A 21,953-nucleotide genomic window follows, 5' to 3' on the forward strand; every position below is an offset into this window, starting at 1 on the left:
CTAAGGCGTGGATCTCTCTTTTCTATCTTTTTGTGAGCTGGTTTCATAACATTCTAGCTCAGGGATTGACCACTTGAGGTGTTTCTTCAGCTCTTGGGTAACTGTAGTCCCTGTAGGATGTTAGTTTGTGGTCAATAAGTCTCAGTTGTAGGCCCCACTTCCTTAACTAGAGCTAGGAGGTTGGGTCATGTCATAGTGACACTTTGTTTCACATTTACTCTAAGGGATTGTAAAAGAAGGTCAATGTGGGAGGGGTCGTTACAAAATGTGTGTGTGAGCTTTTATTTTGTTGTTCTCTATTTTCTGCATAATTTTCATATGAATGCATGCACTATTAACAATAAATATATAGATCCAGAAATATAATAAAATTGTAATAGTGTAGAATTTCATATTTTAAATATAATATTATCATATCTATAGTGAAGAACTGTCTAGTGGAATATCCAAGGCAATTTATGGATCATGGAAGGTAAGTTGTGTAACCAAGTTATTTCCATTTTAATTTATCCCAGTTATAACTATAGTTATTTTAGTCCAGAACTCATGGGAAAATGCAAGTTAGCTAAAGAATTGCACACAAAGCTACGGTTAGTTTAATTAGTGACCAGGAAAAACATAAAAATAAATCACTCGGTAAAATCATGTGCTTTTGAGCTCAGTGACATGCCAAAAACAACACACTTAAATGTGTTGCCATTGGGTGCATACAACGTGTTATTGGGTGTCGTCTAGTTATACTCACACATATCCAAAGTTGATTATTTTGAAAAGGCAGTCGAATTTCTGAATGATGTTGGAGAAAATAAAATTTTACAAGGCAAGCAAAAGCCAGCATCAGTGAGGCTGATCACAACCATGAAAGCCAAGCATATTTTCCAAAAAGGCTACAAATTATTTGTTGTATAAACGTTTAACGATGGAAATGCCAATGACATCGATAGAGAAGAGGAAGTTGAAGTGTTGAAGAAATATACCTTGTTGAAAAAATACAAAGATGTGTTTCTTGCTTACATTTCAGGACTACCCCCCTCACAGAGAAGTTGCTTTCTCTAACAAATTGATGTTTGCAGCAGCACCAACATTTAAGGCACCACACTAGATGAGTACACTTGAGTTGGTTGAGTTAAAATTGTAGCTTAAATAGATGCTTGATAAAGGTTATATATGACCAATTGTATCGCCATGGGGAGATACAATATTGTTTGTAAAGAAAATGATGGTACACTCAAACTTTTCATTGATTACAGGCAGTTAAATAAAGTGATCATCAAGAACCAATGTCTGTTGCCATGGATTGATGATATATTTGAACAATTGAGGGGATTAGCAGTTTTCTCCAAGATAGATTTGATATCAGGGTATCATCAAGTGTACATCAAAGAAGAAGATATCCATAAAATTTCTTTCCAGATAAGATACAAGCACTATGAGTTTGTAGTGGTACTTATCAGGCTTACTAATGCCCCAACCACTTTCATGTGTTTAATGAACAATGTGTTGCATCCTTACTTGGACAAATTTGTGATTGTGTTTGTTGATGACATATTGGTGTACTCGAGAGGACTAAAGAAAAACATGAAAAAAACTTAGTTGCATTACTACAGTTGCTGAGAGAACATAAGTTGTATGCAAATCTTAGCAAGTGTGAATTATTTTAGTCACAAATACATTATTTGGGGCACATTGTCTCCAAGGAGGGGATATCAGTTGATTAAAAAAATATTAAGGCCATAATGGAGCAGAAAATACTGAAAAATGTGAATGAGATTAGCTAATTCATGGGATTGGTGGGCTACTACAAGAGGTTCATCATAAACTTATTTAAGATAGGTCATCCTTTCACTTCCTTGCAGAGGAAGGGAAAATTTGTTTGAGCGGACAACTAAATTTGCAACAAGCTTCGAGCAATTGAACCAATTGCTCACTAATGCACCAATGTTGAGGATTGCAGATCTGGACAAAGATTTTGTGGTATGTACAGATGCCTACAAGGAAGGGCTTGGTGAAGTCTTGATGTAGGAAGGACATGTAGTTTGCTATGAGTCACAGAAATTAAATAAGCATGAGGCAAACTACATGACTCATGATCTGGAGTTAGTTTCCATTATTCATGCATTGAAGATGTGGAGGAATTACCTCCTCGACAAAAGGTTCATGTTCATGACTGATCATTGTGGAATCAAATATTTGTTAGATCAACCTAAGTTGAATGCAATATAAGCTAGGTGGCTAGCCATACTTATCGAGTTGGACTTTCAGATCAAGTACATCAATGGCAAGGAGTACAACAAGATGGTGAGGATGAGGGATTGCATGTCACAAATGAGAGTCTAATTAGATTCAAGAGCATAATATATGTACCAAACAATGATGATTTGAAGAAGCTTATAATGAGAGAGTTCCATGCAAAACTATATTTTGGCCATCTGGGGTACCAAAAGACTCTCATGGCCATCAAAAAGTTTTATTATTGGCCTAATTTGAAAAAGGAGGTGGATGATTTTGTTGCTAAATGCATAGAATGCCAATAGCTGAAGGCTAAATGTAAACATCTAGTGGGCTTGTTACAACCCATCCCCATTCCAGAATGGAAGTGGGAAGTAATATCCATGGATTTTATCACCGGGTTGCCAAGAACCTCTAGAAAATATGATGCAATTATGGTGGTGATTGACAAGTTAAGCAAGGTGGCTCATTTTGTAGCAATCAAATCCACCAATTCCGCTAATAGGGTGACTCAAATATTAATAAAGGAGATTGTGAGGATGCATGGAGTTTCCAAGAAAAATATTTCAGATATAGATGCCAAGTTCACTTCTAAATTCTAGAAGGAACTATTTGTAGGATTGGGGATAGAATTGGCCTTTATTATAGCTTATCATCCACAGAAAGATGGGGAAACTGAGAGGACAAAATAGAGTCCTCAAAGACATGTTTAGGATGTATGTAATGCACCAACCAAATAAGTGGGAATATTATCTTCCACTTGTAGAGTTTTCATACAACAATGGGTATTATGAGTCTTTAAAGATGAGCCCATTTGAGGCATTGTATGGAAGGAGTTGTAATACTCCTATCAGTTGGAGTGATCCGATGAATAGGGCCCTTATTGGGTCTCATGTGCTAAAAGATATGGAGCAAAAAACACATATCATTAAGCAAAATTTAAAGGTGGCACGGGACAGGTAGAAGAGCTATGCAATCAATATAGAGTGATTAAAGAGTTCAAGGTTGGGGAACATGTTTAATTGAGAGTTAGACCGAAGAAAAGTTCTTTGAATATTGGGTCACGTGCCAAGCTCACATCATGGTTTTGTGGGCCCCTTTAGATACGTGAAAGGACATGACCATTGTATTATAGGTTGGAATTACCTCAATTAGTTAAAATCCATGATGTTTTCCATGCATCTTTGCTTAAAAGATACATACAAGATTTTAATCATGTGATTGATTGGTCTATGTTACAGGTGGAACTAGAGGGAGAGTTACAGCTAAAGCCGCTATGCATACTAGACTGGAGGAGCCTCACACTCCACAATCGAGTAATAGAGCAAGTCAAGGTGTAGTGGTGGAACTTTGGGCCTAAGGAATCCACTTGGGAAATGTTTGATTCAATAAGGGAAACATATCCATTTTTGTTTGTTGGTTGAAGAAAATGTATATAAATTGTAAATAATGTACAAATTTGTATATATAAAGCTCCATAAACAATATGTGCTTGTTTTGAAGCTATTGGAAATACTAAGAGGGGGGTGAATTAATATTTCTTTTCAATTGTTACTTTTACGAGTTAGATCACTTATATTTAGAACACAAAATGAACAATAGAAATAAATGCTTTTATTAATATAATATTTACAAATAATCAAGTACAATATAGGTAGGGCTCCAACCTTAGAAGAAAACACCTAGGCTCCATGTTAACTGTATTAAGATGTTCACACCATGCTACACCAACTGTCCAAACAAGATCACATTGCACCAATACTTTTCCCTACTCCACACACCAAATCAACTATTGCACTAAGACTGTCACAGGTTCGAATTTCTCTCTAGTACTTCAAGGGATATATTGTCACTAATCTGGGGTTAATTCATCATGGATTGAACCATAGAAACCTGCCACAACACCAAGGTAATTTTGACACCAAGCAAGGTTTGTTACAACTCCAAGAGAGTGGTATATCACACCACAAAAAAAAACTCAGCCACAGGTCCGAGAAGAGGTTATGGACACTGTCTGAGGCAAGTACAGATCTAGGAACAAATTACTTTACCAAGAATCCGCACTCCAATCGCAATCCGAATTGTCACCACAGAAATGCACAAAAGAGTCAACAATCCTTGTCTTATCCACAACAGAAGTGGCTTCTAGGTCCGAATCACAGATCAAAATTTTCTCCGAGGCATGCACATGATTTTACCCAAGAGACAACCCTTATCCTAACTCCTGTTCATGAGATATGAACATCTCTTCTCCTTCACTGAGCTTCTGTGCTTAATCAAATGATTAGACAATCTGAAACAAGGACATTTGATCGCATATATATACACAAATTTAGACTCTCCAATGAATAGTCATGTCCCTTAAGGTAGGTCGACATGTCCTTGAAGGATGAGGTCGGCTTACTAACCAAAAAGTTAATTTTAACTTAAAAAATTATTAAATTTCAAACTGCTTGGAGATTTGGGCTGAGTAATAGCTTGTTGGAAAGAAAAAATTATGCTCTAAAAGATGGTATAGGAATCACATTGAGAGGTTGCCTCTAAGGTAGTGAAAATTGATTTTCTTTGTGAATGTCCTTAAATTTATATGCATAAAATATTTGGAACAATAAGAGGAATGTTTTGGGACAATGGGGCTCCTCCATTATTTTGCACCAATAATGTCATCATGATAGTATCCAGCATCATGATGAAGGTATAACATCATGTATTCAGTGATAGTGCGGTAATATGTCATAGTGCAACCTTCATTAATTTGTCAAAGACACCAAAGTAGTCTTCCAATTATGTCAAGGTGTGGTCATTCTTTAAAGAGTATGACATTATCATGTGTATGATTTCATCAATTATAGTCCTCCACTTCAAAGGCTTGTATATTGGCACCTAAGGTCTAAATCACCAATAAAGGCACATGATTGGCACTCAGCAACATTATAGTTAGTTCAAGGACTTGTTCGGGAAAGAATTCTTCATTAGTTGCTTAACCTCTTCTTCGAACAAGAGTTATGACATCATCATTTGGAACCAGGCATCTCAAGAATATTTGCCATCTCGACTAGTGCCATACTGACATCAATGACAACCTAGATTAATAATCTACCCCTTTGTCATTGATGGCAATATTCTTGCCCTTTCAACATTCTCTCCCCTTTGACATCAATGGCAAACGGGGTGCCCAAGCACTCCCCCTGTCAAGTTGCTTCTTTTCTTTATGAATAGTAGTTCTTCATAGGTATGTTACTCCCCCTGTTATGGTGCTCTTCTTTCTGGCGATGTGGTGCATGATATATGTGCTTAAATTCCTTCATGTGATGAACCAACTCCCTCTCTTTGTACGACCTCCTCTAGCTCATTGAAGATTACATTCTTAGTGATCAAGTGAAAGATATATTTAATAATAGTTCATGGGTGAATAAGGGATCATGTTCTTCAATGGAATTTCTCCCAAGGGATGATCTATCAAAGGATGATTGTTCATGTGACTCATCAGGGATATGGATAGCTTCTGCAAGAATGCTTAATCATCATATGACCTCCCTAACTATATGCATGGTCTTCCTTTTGGCAGAGTCTCCCATCAAATGCTTAGATTGTCAAAGATCAGGTCAACAACATGTGTTGTTGGCTGGAAAGTTCAAGAGATTTTTGGATTATATTTGCTTCCTTCTCCATACTTGTGTAACTTTCTTCTCTTGCATGGTTCTAGCTTATGTAGGATCCCAAATCAAGTTACAATCACGTGCCATATGTCTAATGTTATGACACTTGAAGCACTCTATGTTGTTCGTGAATAAGAATTCATGACTTCTTGCGTAATTGCTTCTTGGAGATTGACAAAGACCATTATATTTATCTTTGTGATATGCCCTACAATCATTTCCATGTGTCCAAAGTTTGTACAAGAATAACAATAACCAAGAAATATACTTTGGTACCTGGGAGATGGATATTTTCTTGATATATTTCTAAAGCCTTTTTTCCTTGGGATTCCTTGATAATATTTATCGCCTTTTGTATTCTTGACATCATCTACAAGTCTTCTTGGAGCGAGACTTCTTCCATTGTTGCCTTGACTCTTCTCCTTGCCTTTGCTGGAACTGGGATCATCATTATTTCCATCAGACTTCCTCATTTCCTTGTTGTTTGAAGTACGATCATCCTTGCTTGACGATTCACCTTCATATCCAAGACCTGATTTATCAAATGGAGTCCTTTGATGGCTGAGCATGTCATCCAAGGCTTGAGATATATTCAAGATTTTGTCCATCCCTTCAACCTTTTTCCTGAGAGAGACGATTTCTTCTTCCAATTTTTCACAGTCATTATTCTTTTTAGCTAGTTGTTTCTTAATCTCTTCCTTGATACGAGTAGCTTCATTTGATTCTATTTTAAGGGAGATGATATCTGATTTCATTTTGAAGATTTCTTCATTTTACTTTGCTAGAATTTTCTCCATTTCTTCCTTGATTCTTGTAGCTTTACATGTTCCAGCTTTGAGAAGGTTGATGCTGGATTTTAGTTTCAAGATCTCTTCATATTTTTCTTTTAGTTGGCATGTCATGGTGTTTCTCTCCTTTTCTGCTTCATCAACCTGTCCTTCTATGATTGCCAATGCTTCCATTGTCTTCTCAGCTCCTTGTGCTAGCTTTCTTGCTTTTTCTAGTTGAGATTTAAGAGAGGAGACCTCTACCACATATTGTCCGATCTCTTCTTCAATTTATTCAAGCTCTTATGCCTTTGTTCAAGGTGGCTTGACAACTTATCTTCCCATTTATTTGCCTTATCCAATTGATTTTTCATGGATATGACTTCTTCATGATACTTTCTCTTGTTTTGATGAAATTCTTCCTCAATCTTGGCAAGCTCCTCATCTCTTTCTTGCACTTGAAGCTTGACAAGGTCAACTTCCTTCCTTGTCTTGTCCTGGTCACCAAATTGCGCTTTCTTCTTAAGTTCCTCATTTTTGTTTTTCAAATTGTTAATCTCTTCTATGGCAACCATAAGTTTAGTGAGGAGATCTTCATTCTCTTCATCTTCTAGGTCTTCTTTATCCTTGATGTTATCACTCTTATCTCCAGCTTCCTTGATGGGCTCTAAATTTCCTTCTTGTTTTCCATCATTTTCTTAACTAGAAATCATGGTCAACGCTCCTTTTGAGTGAAGATCATGAAGTTTATCCCATATGCCTTTTGCTGATGAACATTTTTCAAAATTGGCCTTCATAGAATTAGGTAGCCCATTCAAGATTGTTTTCATTGCTCTTGTATTATGTTCCTTGAATTCTCCATCCATCATGCTATCAACAATCATCGATTTCTAGACTTCAATGCCTTGAGTTTTGAAGAAATTCCTCATTCTTGCCTCCCATATAGAAAAGTTTCTGTTGAACAATGGAGCCTTCACAAATTGATTGACTTCAATTTTGGTGGTTGAGGGAGACACATCTTTAGGAGGATTGGAGACTTTCTTCCTTGGCTTTGCCATTTGTGTTCTAATGATCAACCTTCAAAATGTTAGGCTTTGAGTGAAGGTATTGGCTTTGATAACAATTGCTGGAAATACTGAAGGTACTAGCTTTGATACCAATTGTTGGAAATACTGGGAGGGGGGCTGAATCAATATTTCTTTTCAATTGTTACTTTTACTAGTCATATCACTTATATTTAGAACTCAAAATGAACAATATAAATAAATGCTTTTATTAATATAATCTTTACAATGAATCAAGTACAATATAGGTAGGGCTCCAACCCTAGAAGAAAACACCCAGGCTCCAACCTGGGATGTGCCAAGCACCTACTTGGACTTTAGTGAGGCTCCGACCTCTAGGGCTTCGACCCTATCTTATCCAAGGCACCAACCTTGAGTTTAGGAGCACCAAATCCAAGGACACCAATCCTATAGCTTCGCTTTGTCAAGATATGTTTGGTTTCATGACTCCCAAAGTCTTCTTCACCAAGCCCTGTCAATCTTCAGTTATCCCTTCACTTAGTCTCCATGTCACGTCATCAATGACAACCTTGTCATACAGAAAGTGTCACCATTGTTCTTCATAATACCCAATCAATCTCTTCAAGTTACCTCATCATGACATCAACACTGCATTATGATCTTCAATACAACACTTCAATGTGTCTTCAATGAACTGCACCAAGTTCTGCACCAGCTCTAATAATAGTTCTGCACCTTCTTCAAATCTGGTCCAAGGTTAGTCCCAAAGATTACTTCAAGTTACCTCCAAAGGTCTGCACCAAAGTTTGCACCATGACTTCTGCACTGCACCAATATTTCAACACCAAATTATCTCAAGACTACTGGACCACTGTTGCACCAAGACTTCAACACTAGATTGTGACAATTCTTCTTTACAAATGTCCTTGCACCACACTGCACTAGACCATTGTTCAAAATGTTCCAATACTTCACTTTAATAATCTACCTTATTCTGCACCATCACCCTTATTTATAAACACTTTACTGTAGCATCAAAATTCTTGCACCATGTTAACTTTATTAAGATTTTCACACCATACTGCACTAACTGTCCAAAGAAGATCACACTCCATGAGGAATTTTCCCTACTCCACACACCAAATCAGCTGTTGCACTAAGACTGTCACAGGTCCGAAGTTCTCTCTAGTACTTCAAGGGATATCTTATCACTGATCTAGGGTTAATTCATCATAGATTGAACCATAGAATCTTGCCACAACACAAAGGGAATTTTAACACCAAGCAAGGTTTGTTACAACACCAAGAGAGTGGTCTGTCACACCACAAAAAAAAAAAAATCTGCCACAGGTTCAAGAAGAGGTCATGAAAATTGTCTGAGGCAAGCACAGATCTAGGTACGAATTACTTCTGCCAAGAATCTGCACTCCAATCACAATTGAAATTGTCACCTAACAACTAGTTTCTAAATAAATATATAATATTTTAATTATTTATATCTATTTTTATTCCTAATAGCTAGTTTTTAACGAAATATATTTTATTATTTTAATAAATAACTCCCCACCTCTAATAATTAATAATATTTTACTTACCTTATTAACTAATCTAACTAATTTACCAACGACTAGTTTTCAACAACTAATTCTAGGCAATGATGCATCCATATTATTTATTCCTTAAGATCAATTGATTCTTCACCTTGTCCTGAGGATGGACCACATTAGTTGGTTCGAAACGTCGACCAAATCCTAATTATGTGATTAATCCGAAAGACATATATCTACATTATGGATCACAAAAGTCTTAGATCTAATAATATATGACATTTAAAAAATATTGTCAATGATAAAAAAATAAAAAAATTCAACGTGGGTTATGGATAAATTATTTCAATGCCCAGGTTAATAAAATATTTCAATATCATATATATATTTATATATAAACAAAATTTATGTATATATTATATAAAGTAATTGAAAAACTATATAAATAAAGCAATTGAAAAAAATCAAATCTTATGGTTAAAATATTTCAAGTAGTCTCACTATTTATGAACATGTTTTTTCAGCGATAATCACATCAAAATCCATTTGTCGATGTGTTTCGAACCAGCAAGTGTGATTCATCGTCAGGACAAGTTATATATCTTGGCTCATTTTCACGCATATTAAATAAAAACTATGTATATACTATATAAAGTAATTGAAAAACTATGTAAATAAAACAATTCAAAAAAATTAAATCTTATAGTTAAAATATTTCAAGTAGTCTCACTATTATATACTTTGGCTCATTTTCAAATACATTTTTTGGTCAATATTGAAATCCAACAATGGTTTGTTACAATTGCAAGTTTAAGTTATGTAGTCTACACAATCCAAGCGCCAAGGAGATTTTCAAGACGTTTCAATACCCATGTTAAATAAAATGTTTCAATGTCATTCATTTATATATAGAACAAATGAAAAACTATGTAAATGAAGTAATTGAAAATAAAATGTTTCAATGTTATTCATATATATAAAATCATTAAAAAACTATGTAAACGAAGTAATTTTAAAAAATAAACTTTTATGGTTAAAATATTTCAAGTAGTTTTACTATTTTATATTTTGGTTCCTTTCCATATATATATATATATATATATATATATATATTTTGTTGGTATTGAATTCCAACAAATATTTGTTGGAATTACAAATTTAAGTTATATAGTTTACACAATCCAAGTGGTCAAGAAGATTTTCTAGGCATTGAATCTATTATGCATTAAAAAATGTAATTTAATATATATATATATATATATATATATATATATATATGATGATGATGATGATGATGGTTAACATCCACTGGGACCAAACTTTGGCCTATCGGACCTAAAGAAACAAATTATTTAGTTTGAAATAAGATTTTCTTCCTATGCTCAAAAATCTTGGAGAAAAGCCTCCCAAACTCACTGTAATTTTGACAACGTAAAAGGCTAGGAAGGTCAGTGTTGCAACAAAGATTTTGAAACTGAGATCTAATGTGGTTGTACGCGGGGCACTCTAAGAGGAAGTGATTTTCATCCTTGATGTTCGTATTCTCACAGAGATGGCAGAACCTTTCCATCCATGGTGTTTTAGGAACTGCCCAACGACCCGTTTCACTATGGAGCTCATGAGAGTTCGTTCTAATCTTGGCTATATTAATTTTCTTCTTTGAGATAGTTAAAATAGAGAGATACTTTTGATCTTTTAGGGTGGGGTTGATGACCTCCTTATAATATCTTAATTTTCTTTTAGCTGCTAAATATTTCTCACACCACATTTTTTCTTTGAACTTAGAAGTAACAATATTTTTAATGTTATTAATGTTTTGCAATGCAACATTCTTGTCGATCTCCCAATGGTTTAACCAGGCCCTGGTGTCTTTATACCAACCTCGCTTGAGCCTTAGGTGGTTTTGGCTGGAATTTAAAGCTAGCTTAGGAAGTCTATGGTCTCCTATGTTATTGAGTTTGTGCTTGTACAACAGAAGCCTAGTCATAGCTAGGCTCTCGATAGGGGAAAGACCCACTTCTATAATGAGAATAGGATAGGGTGTGTTGCTTTTAATTTTGAGGTTATACATTATAAAACGCTTCTGGATTTGCTCAATCTTTCTCCGGGATTCTCTAGAGATGCTACAACCCCAAACCTCACATTCATATAAGATAACCGGAGTGACTAAAGTTTCAAAGAGGAATTTATTTCTATCCCACATTACGAGGTTTGTCGTTTTACAATTATTTTCAAGACCAAAATAAGCTTTCCATCCCCCATTAATCCTTTTCTCAATGATATAGTTCCAGTTGAGCTTGTGATGAATATCAATTCCTAGGCACTTGTAGGAAGACACTTCCTCCAAGTTACTATTGTCATACATAAAATTAGCGTAACTGTCCTTCTTGGATTTGATAATCATAACTTTTGTTTTGTCAGTGTTAACAATCATACCCATGGTAGAGCAGAACACTTTTCAAGTTTTTCTCTCTAAAATAAGTTTTAACCTCAAAAGATTTGATATCTCTTGGTGCTTTCTAGACCAAAAGTTAAGATGGATCTATACTGGTTTAATTATTAGAGTTTTTTTTCATCTATTTCAATCAATTTTGTGTAAAATTTGATAGGATTTCTTAGGATAGTAATATATATATATATATATATATATATATATATATATATATATATATATATATATATATATATATATATATATATATATATATATATATATGTATGTATAAAATCCCGTGGATGCTTTTTTTTTTTGTAAGCTTTGGTAGGACTCTCCTATTTTCATGTCCATTACATACTCCACTATGGGGGAAGGGTAGCTCAAGATTTGAACCCAAGACTTCCGGTTCGGTGAGACTTCATTTCCACGACCACTGCCGCTTGAGCTACCCCATGTGGACAAAATCCTGTGGATGCTTTTTAGGTTCGTGGTTAAGATGGATTTATACTTGTTTAATTAATTTTTTATTTATTTTTTGCATCTATTTTTGATCAATTTTGTGTAAAATTTGGTAGGATTTTTAATTCAAGTGTCTCAAGGGTTGTTTTGCAAGGCATTGAATCTATCTATGCATTTAAAAAAGACAAGAAATCACAATATTTCTTGAAATTGTATCTCTAAATTTAGTGAAAAAGTAAAAAACATCTAATAATTAGGTTACCCCTCACATTAGATATATATATATATATATATATATATATATATATATATATATATATATATATATAATGTTAAACTGGTTGTAAGGCTAGGTCCTTTTACAAATTTAAATGATACTTTTACTATTGAGTTCATACAGGTTCAAAAATGGTCTTGATTTCTACTACACTGCCTATTTACTATAGGACTATATTGATACCGTCTGAAGACCTTCCAAAAAACTCCTAAAACTAATATATATTTGTAGTACATAATTCAAGATAAAAATTAAATTAGCCTCCACTGAATGACCCATAATCAATGTTTAGGCTTGTGGTTGCTTCTGCTCCCGCTTGCATCAACTGTTCTTGAGTAAGAGCCTGGTTTGTTCCTGCCTCCTCCCTTCCATCCTTGCCAACGTTGCTTCTATCCACTCCCTCGTTATTTGAAGCTTCCAATTTTCTTAGATGACTATCCATTCTATCCAATTTGTCTTGCAACATATCTATTTTGCTTTGAAGAATATATATATATATATATATATATATATATATATATATATATATATATATATATATATATATATATATATATATTTATTTATTTTATTTATTTTTTATTTTTTATTTTATTTTTTATTTTTTTTTATTTATTTTTTTTTTGGCTGAGAAGTTGCAACTGAATTTGATTCTCTATGGCCACCATTTATCCTTGCCGATTGAGTAGAGATATAATCTAACTGACATGTGATTTCTTCATTTTCCCCAATGGGCGAGCTCTATAATGCATCTTCTATTCTCACTCCAGAACCTCGAGCAACTATAACACCCGCAGAGTCTCAATTCCAATCATAAACCTTGACATTTAAAATGACAACCTTTCTGATCTTATATAAGCTTCCTCCAAGCCTACTCGATCCTATCAACAATCACGACCACTCACAACCTTTAATATGTTGTCCTACCTTATTCATTGTGTTGTCCAAACATTCCCTGCTTGATTTATCACCATGACGGTTCTTAACCAGTGCCATTAAGACTTTTCTACTCGAGCATGTTCACTTCACCACACCAATGAACGAGATTATATTGCAATTCCCACTTGCATTTTTAGACGCCAATCTGCATGTGTCCCAAGACTCTTGAATAAGTAAAACCTCGACCATGTGTTTGGGGGGCCCAAGCCTTGGCATTAAAGCCATGCCACCATTTTGCAGTGTGTTGATTAGAGGGGATCGCCTGTCAATGATGAAGTCTGATGTGAGACCATTGAGCCTCCCAAATGCTGATATGTCCATTAATTACAATTATTCCAAGGACATTGATTTCTAATTTCATGGTAAAGGTTTAAAAATAGCATTGCTATGGTTTCGTGCCAACATTCTTTGGTCTAGGGTAACTCCTTTATTCGCCCACACATTTGCCATGGAATTCAATTGCCTCTTGACACTGAATCAAATTTCCGAATTTGCATTTTAATCCCTTGTAAAATTGGGAGCTGAACATTGATGGAGTTCTCTTGGATTTTCACTGCTTGTTGGATGACGATCATGGAGTGCTCCTCAAATACTATCAAGTGTCGAATTTTCTTCAAAATGACCAACTCTAGCCCCTACCACAATGCCAAATATTCCTTTGATTACTTGTAACACTCCCCAATCCCCAAACATATTGAATCTCAATTTTACAATAAAACTATAAATAACCCCTTACTCTTGACTCCCTAAATTGAAAATATATTTTTATTATTTTTAATATAAATTAAAAATATATTTTAAAAACAGTAAATGCACAGCTTATAATATACAAATCATATATAAATATTACAATAAATGTATAAAAGAAATTTCAGCAAAATAAAATACCAAACGCAATTACTTTGGCTAAACAAAATCAAAGTTTATTAAAAAACCATCGTAAGTCTGATGAAATATAAATCCAAAGGGAAACCATTCATTTTTTTCAAAAATTTACAATAAAAGTGGACAAAGTTGAAAAATGAAGAACATCCTCCCGTGGTGGGTTCACTGGTTATCCCGACAGACAAACAATGAAATGAAAAATGAAATGTGAGATGCAATTTTTTTTTTGGAAGTTTTTAGGATGGTTTTTTTATTTTTATTTTTTTATAATTTAGTAGGAAATTATTGAAATTATAAGTTTAATGAGTAATTTGTACAATAAAAATTTTGGGGTTTTTTAAGAACGCTGAATTTATATATAATTAAAAATCCAATTTAAATAACATTATTTTTCAAAGTGTTGAATATATACAATAAAAAAAATTTAAATAACACAAATCAAAATTTTAAGTCAAAATTTTCTACCAAATTACACAAAAAAATCTAAAAAATCCCAAAAACAACTCCCATATAAAATAACTCCCATATAAAATAGTAAATCAAACGCATCCTGACATGAAATTACAACCATATATAAGGAAATGTTCAATCCCACCTGTGAATATCTGTCAGGGTGGAAATCCATGTGAATATCTGGTGGGTTAGGCAGCATTGTCCCAACAGGCGTTTAGAATTTTCAGATTGGAGTGTGCATTCATAGAAGGTACAGTATCCTTCTAAAACAGTAATGACGAAATACAGATCTAAAACAGTAATAACGAAACACAGATCTAAAACAGTATACTCTTATTCGGTGCAATTTGGATAACAATCCGAACATCAAATATCTTGTCAACCGTCAAAATCGAAACGTTATCGCAAATTCTCTTACTTTATTATTTTTTCATGCCACGCCACCCATAATAGTACAGCCTGAAAAATTGATTCCTTCGTTGACCTCTTCTGATTTGCATATCTTCCCAATGCAGCCCTGCATTTTTTACGATCTTCCACGTTCTGTTCGAGCGGTACCCATCTTCAGAGCCCTAATTTGTAAACCCTTAAAACCCTCCAGCAACGCTCGTGTTCTTCGCTTTCTCGCTTCCCCTGGCAGTCGATCATCCACACGCCCATGTTTTTGTATCAAACCAAGAACACCCCATCAAGATTTTGATCTTTTCCGTGTTGGCTTCTCTGCTAATTATCAAGATTTTGATCTTTTCCGTGTTGGCTTCTCTGCTAATTTTACAGCAATGTCTGAAAGCTCGTCAGAACAGTATTCCTCTGTCTATGACTTCACAATCAAAGTAATTTCTATCCTCTTTTTAGCTTATTTCATTGAACTGCTTTCTCTGACATTATTAGCTCTACACACACGCATTTGCATATGAGACAGCATTGTTAAATTGTATGCAGGACATCAAGGGTAATGATGTGGATCTCAGCGTTTACAAGGGCAAGATTTTACTCATTGTCAACGTTGCCTCTCAATGGTGACTCTCCCTTTTGCTTCCAGTTTGGAAACAATGATTTCGGATGTTTTTATTTTTCAATGAAGCGTTTCCTTTTGACTAATAAGAGGAACAAGATATGTTCATGGCTTTTTACAGCACGTTTTTATTTTTAAATAAAGTGCTTCCTTCTGACTATTAAGAGGAACATCATATGTTCGTGGCTTTTTAAAGACCAAGAAGAAGTAGGTTATAGATGCAGCCACCGCAAGTTAGCAGCTCTTGGAGTCTATTCTCTGTCTGAACATACAAAATTGCCTAATAAGCTTAATGAGCAAGTTCATCCAAAACACGAATACTATAAGCAAAACGCAGTCCTCGCCCACATAGTCCCAACTTGTAATACCCCTGTTTTTGACCCTTAAAATATGCAGTAGTTTAAAAATTATGTTTTTTTTTCTTGAAAGTTATGGAAATTTTGGTCATATTTTGAAAAAATCCGGCAAGGATTTTTGTAAATCCAAGTAAAAGCTGTCAAAATTCATAAATTTTAGGTATTTTAGACGTTTTTGATGGTGCTGAATCCATTTCCACCATCAAAAACATGATTCAAACACTACATCTACAAGATTTTTTAAATTTTTTTACCCAAATTCCAGCCACTCTTGGCTGTCCCAGTAATTCCTCCACCTCCGTAAACCACTCCTTAAAATATACTACCTTAAATCATGTATTATTTAGATGATGTAGTTTTTGTGATGGGAGTCAAGTCATGTAGGCTGAGTTGAATGAGGCGGTGTGTAAATACTGTGAAATGCACTATATTCTAAGTGCAACAAGTGCAGAGCTGAAGGCCAAAATTTGACCCGTGAATGCATGAGTCCCCGTTGGTGGGGACTGGGATTTGTAGTGTGCATGTTATGTTTTCGGTAGTGTACTTTTATTATGAAAAACATGCATAAAAGGAAATATGTATGATATCCACCAAAAAGTTTGCTTGAGAAGCAACAACAACAGGACACTATGTTACCACAAGAGGGGACAAGGAAAGGGGGTGCATGGTTGGTTTGAACTTGACACTTGTTCTTTGAAGTTGCTACCTTGTTGGCCATTCTTTATTCAATTCTCCCTTGACTTGAGTTGTCTTTTGGAGGTTACCTCTTTATTCAATGCTCCCTTGACTTGAGTTGTCCTTTGGAGGTTATCTCTTTTCCTGCGAAGGTTATGCGACCCATATGAGGTAAGCATGTATCCTGCACATTCTTGGGAGAAAGCATTAATCACCATTGTTCAAGGATCACTCTTCTGTTTTTCCCGAGTATTTTTCCTCTTCCAGTTATGGAGTAACCCATGTGAAACAATGGCTGTAATTTCTGCAAATGGCAAGAGACACCATGGACTCATGGCTGAAAAGACCCTACATAAGTTCGGGACTTGCTACTGAAAATATTTCAGAAAATGGGATGGTTTTGAGGGAATAACCATGGCCGGATTGTCCTCAACAGCTGGAGCAGACACTGTTAAATCTGCAACCCTGTTATTACTACTAATGGACAGATTCAACTAAGTATTTCTTCTCCACGTTATTTCTAGAAGGCAATCAAAAGTTTGTACTACTGCTGCTGAAGAGCACTAGAAGGGAAGAAGATCAGTGAGGCACTGTTCAATAGAGAAAGGGAAGTTCTTTCTGTTGTGTAGAGTAGTGGAAGAGACTGCAATATCTAATTGAGAGTGCAATGGCTAAAATATTCTCGAACATAGCTTCATTCCTTCTTTATTAAATAAATAAGAGAATTCGTACTTTAATGAATTGCATGCTGCATTGAACTCGACTGCTCATGGAAGTTCGTATGCTAAGAGGGAGACTTTGGAGGTCTTGTCCTAAGAGAGACTTTCCAGGAGATGGAAACATGGAGGAACTGGTTACATAGTTTAGGCACCTAAACTCATGTGGATTTAACAAACTCATAGAAGCAAATGAGTGTTTCCAAGTGCCATTTCTCCCATAGATGGGGCCTTGCTGTGGGGCCACTCCTACATGCATTATTCTTTGGCCAATAGCCAAGCCTCCATGATTTAGTGGTATTATCGCCTAAAAAGGCATGGTTCATTTTGCATTTTTGGAGGCATTCTTTTTTCAATAGTTCAGTGCCAAGTGTGAAGATCTTTTTGGTTTACGTTTTTTTTATCATGCTCCTCTTCATTATTTATGGATAGACCAAGGCATTGGAGAATTCATGTTGGCTTGGTGCAAGTCCTTCTTCTTGTAATAATTTTCATACTACATAAGTGGAGGCCATTCACATATTCAAAGGTGTATTCTACCATTGAGGTTCCTTTTCACATCGTTTCACATCGTTCAAGGCACTTTTCCACTTACTTGAAGGAAATCTTAGTGATAGAAGGCTGATATTGTGTTCACCACACACATTTTGAGGCATGAGTTGCATATTTGGAGATGTTTCTCACCACCAAGGTGTATCTCACATTGTATGATGCATAAGCGAAGAGGCATTATGGAGTCCTTGGCACATTTCACTAGCAAGATTACACACATGAAGAGGAGGGCCCACCTTATGAGGAGGTATTGGGGAGTTTTATGGCATATTTGATGGCAGGTGCACATTTTTAGAGGAACACCTTTCCTTGGAGGGTTATCAGTGACTTGTTGACCATTTGAGAAGGCCTAAAGCACGTAAAGCACGGAAATAACACGAGTAGAGGTGCGCTCCAAATGTAATTTATGGTCAAAGCTATTAATTACTCGTATATTGTAGTGCTGTTGGATGCATAAGGGTTTTTTAATTATATTTTATTTGCAGTTTTTGATGGAGAGGAAAGCTTGAAAGAGGGTTTCAATGGAATGCTGGCTTAGGAGAGGGTTCAAGACTCCAGTGGACCGTTTGCTCATTTTTGAATCCAAAAGCATTATATAATTTTCTTAAGAGAATGTCGCGTGGCAGCAAGAAGGGCATCTAAGACCTATTTCAGCCTCGTTTTATGATTTTCTATTTTTTGAGGGACAAAAAGGTGGATCTAAGAAAGTTCAAAGTTTATTTTATTGAGGATAGTTAGGGTTTGAAGATTATTAAAGGAAATAAACATTTATTTGCCTAGTAGGAGATACCTCCTATGGGACCAAGTACTTTGTCATTTTGCAAGTTAAATGGAATAAAGACATTTTGATGGAGCTATACCCTTTTATTCTTATTCTGTTTTAGGTCATGTTGATTTATAGGGATGCCACGGTAAATCTGCTGGTATAGTTCGGTTGTCAAAGCTATTTACGTAGTTTGTGGGCTGTTTTAGTCAATATTTAAATCTGGTAAAAAGTGCTGTAAAGATTCCTCCCAAACTGTGACAGATTTGCAAAATATGAGAGAGGTTTTTGTTGATGGGCCCGTTCGGACAAAAACCTCTTTCGGTTTTAAAAAAGTCGTTCCTATTTGCTTAGAGGCTGTGCCCGAAATTACTTTCTTTTACCGGAAAAAAACAGAGTAAAATGGAGTCTTTTTTTGCTGACATTTGATTTGTCAGAGCCACCCGTTAATCGTAATGGAACCTTGTGCAAAGTTTCCTCCCATAATATGAGTTACCACTCGTTCAGCGCTTTGATTTATAAAAACAAATGGAATTTCTCTTTTTGGGGTTGATACCCTGCATGTTAATTTTTTTTTTAAACATACAATAACGCTGACACTCCCGTTGTCAGCACTTTCACCCGGTTTATTGCAAATTGGCGCTGACAGTCCCGTTGTCGGCGCTTTAAAAATTATTAACTAAAATTGTGATAACAGGTTGTATCCTCCTTCAGATCTTTTTAGTATTGATTGTTTCCCTCATGCATGCCCTAAATGATTAGTTCCCATGGTTTAATGGAGACATTGGCACTTATTTGAATGCATTTGAAACATTTTTTACAAAGAGATGAAGCAAACAAGAAATCAATGATGAACCAATGTCCTTTAATGGACAACTTGAACTTATTGGTGAACCACGTGATGTCCATGTGTTGGTTGATGTTTGCTATGAAGAAGAGCAACTAGAAAATGTAGTGCTTGAGTTTATAGTAATCCCTTGGAGGTGTTATTGGCTGAAATGAAGGAGAAATGTGAAGATTTGAGTGCCTTTATCTACTCATTAGAACGAGAAGAATGTGTTGTGGATCTGAAGAATGGAGACCATGAAGATCTAACTGCAGCACTACATGAAGAAGACGTTAATAGTGGTTGTGAAGATGTCATTGAAAGGAATGTGCTCCTTATTCTAAAAGAAGCATCTAGTGTACAGTGGTCGTGAAGACCTCAATAGTGGTTGTGAAGATGTCATTGAAAAGAATGTGCTCCCTTTTATTCCAAAAGGAGCATCTGTATAGGTGAAAAAGGAAGATGCTCAAGCATCCACTACATCATCCATCCAAGAGAAAGATTTGCTAGGCTATGTTCCCTTTCACATTTTTGAACTTAATGAAGAATCTTTTCTTGTTTTGAAGAGGATACATGTTGAGGAGAAACCCTTTGAAGATGAATTTTTTTCAGGTTTTCATATCCTGTCATATAATGAAGAATGTGACAAACAAAAGCATGATGACATTAGCAATTTTGACTTGGTTCGGAAATGTAGATGGGATAAGGATTGCTGGTTTTGTCATGAAGATTTCATACGTGACACAGATAGTGAGGATTTGATCACAAAGGGCACAAATCCAGAGCTTCCATTTTCAATCAGCATGGGGGGCAATTTCATGAGGCATGAGAAGAACATGTCCTATGAGAAGAAGGGGTTGAAAATACCCGAGGTTGATGCAGCGATCATAAGCTAAATATCAAAATGAAAAAGAATGGCAAGGGATGTAAAGAAGGCAAAAACCAATTGTAGCTTGAGCTCTACCCCTTCTTTTATAGCCACTCGTCCTCGAGAGTATCCGTGCATATCACACCTATCACTGTAAAAGGATCTCTTAGTGAACATCCTGACCTCGATGAAGCAATAAAATGCTCATCTTAAAAGCGGGATCATATCATCATTATTACTTGATAAATCAATAAAGCTTGTTAAAGAAGCCTTATCAAAGAAATAAAGGAAAAGGAATTTATGGGGCCTTGGAAAAACAAAGGCGAGGGAAGCACTCATGGACAATGGTTTGCATAACCTAGTATAAGACTATGACTCCTTTTCATGAAGTAAACCCCAAGCCATAACACCTATCACTTGCACCTATCATTTGAAAGGGTCGGCCTAGGAATTGTTCTTCCCCTTAGGGTTGGAAGCACCTAATAAGGTCATGTGATAACCATCCCATAGCTAAGTGTGGTAATTTGTGCACAATCATAAGCTAGTAGGACATTTAAAGATGATACTTGTGAGAAGTACTTTGATGGCTTTGACATTGAATATGGTCCACCTTGATGTTTTTATGGTTCTTGTACCCATGATGTTGATTTCACTTGATTCCTTGAATATGTGTTAGGTGATTTTTATAGGTGTAGCGAGGATCCCTTGAGGGATGATATGTTGCTTCTCCAACACTTTATAGAGCATGCTCAACCACATTCCATGATGAGACAAGATAATTGATGGAAGATGTTGGAGCCCCTTAGAGGAGTGTTGGTCTTGATGAGGACTCAGCATAGATAATATGACCCTCCTCTAGCCCCCTTAGAGGAGTGTTGGTCTTGATGAGGACTTAACATAGATAATATGGCCCTCCTCTAGCCCCACGATCTTGGGCAATGACCTTTGATGCCAGGACATTGACTTGGAGGGTAAATGCACCCTTGAGATGACAGGATGTTTCTAGGTTCGCGTTGTACCTTCTTGATGGGTGTTTCTTTTTCATGATGGTGATTGATGGCGATGGTCACTTATGCCTCTTTGGAGGGCTAGATTCACTTTCTATCTTGATGACATCATGCTCTAACTTGATGACATCATCATAACACCCGATTTTATGATGGCATGAGCTTTTGGAGGATGACCTTGGGCTTGGGAGGGCTATTTTGGTGATGAGGCACTTCCTTTGGATGGAGAAATATGACTTATGGGATAAGATACATCACGTGAGCTATCCTTTGCACCTTTTTATGGAGATACATGCCTTTTGGATGATGACATCACCCTTGGAGGATTTAAACTCACATATGTGGGTTAATTGAGGTTTATTTTCATGTTATTTCATTGTTTCGACTATTTTTGGGAGTCGACTTGATGACCCATCATCCTTGTATCATGGATTTAATAATTTGTAGGGCTTTCTAGTCTAATTTGAAGGAAATCGACTTGGTTACCCTCATATAAAT

The 21,953-nt window shown here is 35.7% G+C and overlaps 1 protein-coding gene across 2 annotated transcripts in view; it reads left to right on the top strand.

Moving 5' to 3' along the window:
• Nucleotides 1-14,823: 14,823 nt before the first annotated feature.
• The window catches only part of LOC149148216 (putative phospholipid hydroperoxide glutathione peroxidase), a 70,816-nt gene continuing 63,686 nt past the window's right edge, over nucleotides 14,824-21,953 (top strand). The window contains exons 1-3 of one of the 2 annotated variants that reach the window (XM_089438394.1): nucleotides 14,824-14,927; nucleotides 15,455-15,510; nucleotides 15,620-15,696. In XM_089438394.1, the coding sequence (XP_089294520.1) occupies nucleotides 15,457-15,510; nucleotides 15,620-15,696 (131 nt within the window). In that variant the 5' untranslated portion in view covers nucleotides 14,824-14,927; nucleotides 15,455-15,456. Of the gene's footprint in view, nucleotides 14,928-15,009; nucleotides 15,511-15,619; nucleotides 15,697-21,953 lie in introns of those variants that run through there. The other variant, XM_089438393.1, reaches the window with a different exon arrangement.

Source organism: Pinus tabuliformis, chromosome 9 (assembly GCF_031772625.1).
Source record: "Pinus tabuliformis cultivar Carrire ecotype Pingquan chromosome 9, CPIR1, whole genome shotgun sequence".
Taxonomy (NCBI): Eukaryota; Viridiplantae; Streptophyta; class Pinopsida; order Pinales; family Pinaceae; genus Pinus; species Pinus tabuliformis.